Source organism: Anopheles nili, chromosome 3 (assembly GCF_943737925.1).
Source record: "Anopheles nili chromosome 3, idAnoNiliSN_F5_01, whole genome shotgun sequence".
Classification (NCBI taxonomy): Eukaryota; Metazoa; Arthropoda; class Insecta; order Diptera; family Culicidae; genus Anopheles; species Anopheles nili.
In genome coordinates this window covers 45,008,219-45,012,552 of record NC_071292.1, presented here as the reverse complement: position 1 = coordinate 45,012,552, position 4,334 = coordinate 45,008,219, and the positions used below count along the sequence as shown (strand labels likewise).

General features: G+C 37.7%; 1 protein-coding gene across 1 annotated transcript; it reads left to right on the top strand.

The window, feature by feature from the left end:
- The first annotated feature begins 212 nt into the window (after positions 1 to 212).
- LOC128722482 (zwei Ig domain protein zig-8-like) lies at positions 213 to 4,012 on the top strand. The gene is made up of 8 exons (XM_053816147.1): positions 213 to 276; positions 706 to 857; positions 1,429 to 1,506; positions 1,616 to 1,748; positions 2,147 to 2,266; positions 2,357 to 2,459; positions 2,545 to 2,642; positions 3,331 to 4,012. The coding sequence occupies exons 1-8, from the start codon at positions 213 to 215 to the stop codon at positions 3,498 to 3,500; spliced, it is 918 nt and encodes a 305-aa protein (XP_053672122.1). The 3' UTR covers positions 3,501 to 4,012.
- The last annotated feature ends 322 nt before the right edge of the window (positions 4,013 to 4,334 follow it).

Genomic DNA, 4,334 nt, shown 5'->3' with positions numbered 1-4,334 from the left:
CCGCCGCTACATTTATCAACGCGACGTCGTGTTTAAGTGAACGCAAACGAGTTGCCCGCCTGGTCTGGGCCCCGCAAAACTTTCCTGTAATTTCTGGCTAAGTGGTACTCGGGGTTTGCATGAATCCCTGGGCGGTTCTGGCACTGTCGATTTCGAGCAACGTGGTGCATTCATCAAACCCCTTTATGTGTAGTTTCTACTAATTAGTGAAGATGTTTAATCAATTACTCTTCTATGTTGGAGTCTACACACTACTGTTGCAAAGCAGAAATGAAGGTGAGTTTTTGATTGCAATATCATTGCTGAAACAAAATCAAACGTATTCAAGACAAAATACATATACGTAATAATTGTTTATCGACTGAAAAAGTGTTAGTTATTGTGCTTATTTGATTGAATTTGAAACATACTGCACAGTTATGTATTTTAACATTCTTTATATAACAATAACAATCAAAACAGAATACATAACGCATTTTAAGTTAACTGCTTTGTTGTGCGTTTACAGATATTTTACCACGTTTCTAACATAATTGTTCATTAGGGGCAACGTTCACCTAAGGCATAAAAGTTATCAGGCTAACTTTTCAACCTAACCAGCTGAACACATCAGCCAAAAGGGCGTGTAACGCAAACTTCTCACTTATCCTGAAGAAAGGGTAGCATAAGCAGCATTCAAACGGGCGTTTCATTTTCTGTTTCCAGTTTCCGTCAGCTCAAGCATGATGACCACCACAACTGAGGAGTCTGCTGCCTTGCAGCCGTATTTTGATTTTGACGTTCCTCGCAATCTCACCGTAACCGTAGGTCAAACCGGTTTCTTGCACTGTCGAGTCGAGCGCCTTGGGGATAAAGATGTAAGTATTCCGTTTGGCTGCGTTACGTCTTGCATCGCTCGGTTTCTTCTGCCAGAGTACAAGCTGTTTGCTTTGATGATCCATCTTACATCGGGGTTTCGCGTTCTTAATCGATTACCGTTTCCTGATGCTGGACTGCAGTGACGAGAATAGAATTGGTTTTCAAAAGAAAAAATCCACCGTTTGATGTTGGTCAAGTCTATCCTTGGTTTTTTTTTGTTCTTCTTTCCTTCGTCCAATCCAAAGTAAGATGTTCAAAAAATACACTTTCTGAGCGTTGGAAGCATCAATATTGACAAATATCTATCCAAAACCAACCAAACGTTGAATTTTGTATGAGTCATCTTAAAACGTTTTATATTGAAGCTTTTTGATACAGCTTCTTCGCATATTCAATTGTTTGGTAGATGATTCCTAAGATTTGTGGGAAAAACTATAAATTAGATGTTATTATCAATGTTTTGCATAAACTTTATTATATACTACACATGCGGGTATCCATAGTGAAAATGTTTTAATAATGCAGTAGCTTACAATCATCTAGAATGTGATTCTATATATTGCCTTACAGGTTGCTTGGATCAGAAAGCGAGATCTACACATACTTACAACGGGAGCGTCGACATATACTTCGGATCAACGCTTTCAGGTACACCCGTCGTTACCATATTTTATCGGTCATGATGACAAAGGATTTGCGAAATGGTGAACCTACAGCGTGACGCATGACTTATCTTTTTGTTTTAACTGCTTTGTAGGTGATCCATCAGGACAGTTCTGTCAACTGGACGCTGCAAATAAAATACCCACAAGTTCGCGACTCTGGTGTGTACGAATGCCAAATCAACACCGAACCTAAAATGTCGTTATCATACGAGCTGAATGTCATCGGTTAGTTTCAAAAAAAAAATAATATGAAAAATATTTTTAAAAACTTATTGAAAATTTAATTTCTAACCAATAGTTATGAACTCTTTTTTGATAAATTACACACTTATCAGATTCGCTAAACTAGAAGACGATTATTTATTTATTGATTTCACATAAATCCCACTAGTTGATAATTTATTGAAGGCGTTGTTATAAAAAAGAATGATCAAATATGTAAATAGTTATATACTTTATCTACTATTACAGTTGTTTGCATTTTTCATCTATGCTTTATATTAGATATTTTTATATCACAACCACAGTTTTATTCGTAGCTAACACATCATTGCAGACAAACAGATTTTGTTTCACAAAAGTTTTACCCGTTATCGAATATGATATGATGTTTCAATTCACAGAACTACGAGCGAGAATTCTAGGTCCTGCGGACATTTTTGTAAAATCTGATAGCGAAATCACTATGACATGCGTTATCCAGCAGGGACCACATGAGCTAGGGACAATTTTTTGGTACAAAGGTGAGTAGCATTTAGTCGATGGAAATGAAATATGAGATTTTTTATGCTATTACAACGTTTCAAATTGCGTTGCAATTTTTTTTAAACCAGGACACTCACTTATAGAGCCTGGGGCTCAAGAGAATGACTTACATGCTAGTGAAAATCGTCGAATCACCGTAGAAACAGACTGGACGGATGTTTTGACATCTAGGTAGGCTTTTCTTCGTAATGGAGCAATACGTCATATGCCATTTTCCTCCTGCTAATATTTTACATTTCCCTAACATTACACTCAGGTTAAAAATCAAAAGGGTTGTACAAAGCGATACTGGAAATTATACCTGTGTTCCAACGATGGCCAAATCTGCAAGCGTCTACGCAAATGTGATTAGCGGTAAGTACCTCGGTGTAACTGACAAAGCCTTTTTCAAAGAAGTGGTATACAAGCGAGGCGGCTCATTTTTCAAAAGACGCAGACTTCTTTCCAAACGTAGGATTGTGTATCAACACAATTGTGTTTTTCTGTATAGCCTTGATGCATCTTTTCAACGTGTAGGACGCTAAGAAATTCTCTGAAATATTACTACAAAGCATTGCGTAGCGTTTGGAGGGAGTAATGTTTGAATTCATACGTGTGGTACGTGGCATAGAGATGCATTCTAGCTTGACAAATCCATATGCGATGGTATTCTTGGTATTGTATCGTTTAAAAAAGAACTCTTGAGTCCTCGTATTTGGTTCACTGTTTCGCTCACTGTACCGCATTACCTGTGGGTTAAAGATGGACAGAGCGAAACAGGAATATTGGGCTTAGACTTATATGAAGACATCATGTATTATGACTATAAAAATTAAAAAAAAATATTACAATTTAGGAAGAAACATACCATGGTTGAAAATATCAAGTATTTTTCACGTTTGTTGCATATGGTATAAATTATATAAAATACATTTATACATCTACAAACGTGATCGAGAGCTCTTGTTGGTAACACGAAATAGTCCTAATTAAGACACTTTATATTGTAATGAAGAATGCTCACATCCTAATAATTCAATGCGGAACATTAACTTTATTTCAGGTGAACACCCGGCTGCAATGCAGCACAATGCAGCAGCATCAAACTCTCTGCCACTGTTGCTGCATACGGCATGTATTATACTATTATGTCACGTAGTATCAATAAGGCATCTACTAGACAAACTCAGACTGACGGATCGTTTGTTGGTCGAAGCCAAGGATGTGAGATGAAGCAGGGCGAACCCCTGTACCTGGCAGTGTCATACCTTAAGCGATCGATTTCCGGATGACCTAATCCATAAAGGTCTACCCAACGGAAGTGTGCTAATGCAACAAAAATAGGTATACGCTGAAGGAACCATGCCAAGTTCAGGGAACATTTCAGCCCTAGCACTCTGTACCGTTTCATACGTCACGGATCACATTTCTTCACCACATGATCTTCGTTTCTTCATCGCATTCCTTGTCATGGTTATAGATTGGCATCAATGCCCTAGCTGCACTGTGCACAAGAACACTGTTAATAAAGAAATCAAATTTCCTAAAATCATCTTCCACGACAGATACTAGGTGATACTTAGTGCAACCGACTCGAACAGGAATCCTCACGTCCTTGCAGTCGATCTCGGGATATACCATAGCAGCGAATTTGAAAATACAGAATTAGACTCTATCCACCAGTAGATTAGCCAAATAGACACTCCCTCAACAACAACCTGTACCTTGTAACAGCAAAATCGGTGCTCGAACATTTGAAAAATGAATACAAAAACAAAAAAAAACAAATACTACACTCTGGTTTGATTTCACTCTGAGATAAGATATTTGAGAACATGTTTTGGGAATGATAAGGTGGGAATATATATATTCAATGGAGCTCTTTAGCTTAATGGGAATGTAGTGCTGAATAAAAAGACAAAAATGATCATGTTTACTCTGAAAAACATCTTCGTTGCGACCGCAATTTCGTTCAGGTGAGTTTCATAATACCTATACTTCCTATACTTCCTAGTACTGAGGTCATTATTGACCACTCGGGCACCCTTTAAGTTACCCCATAAATAA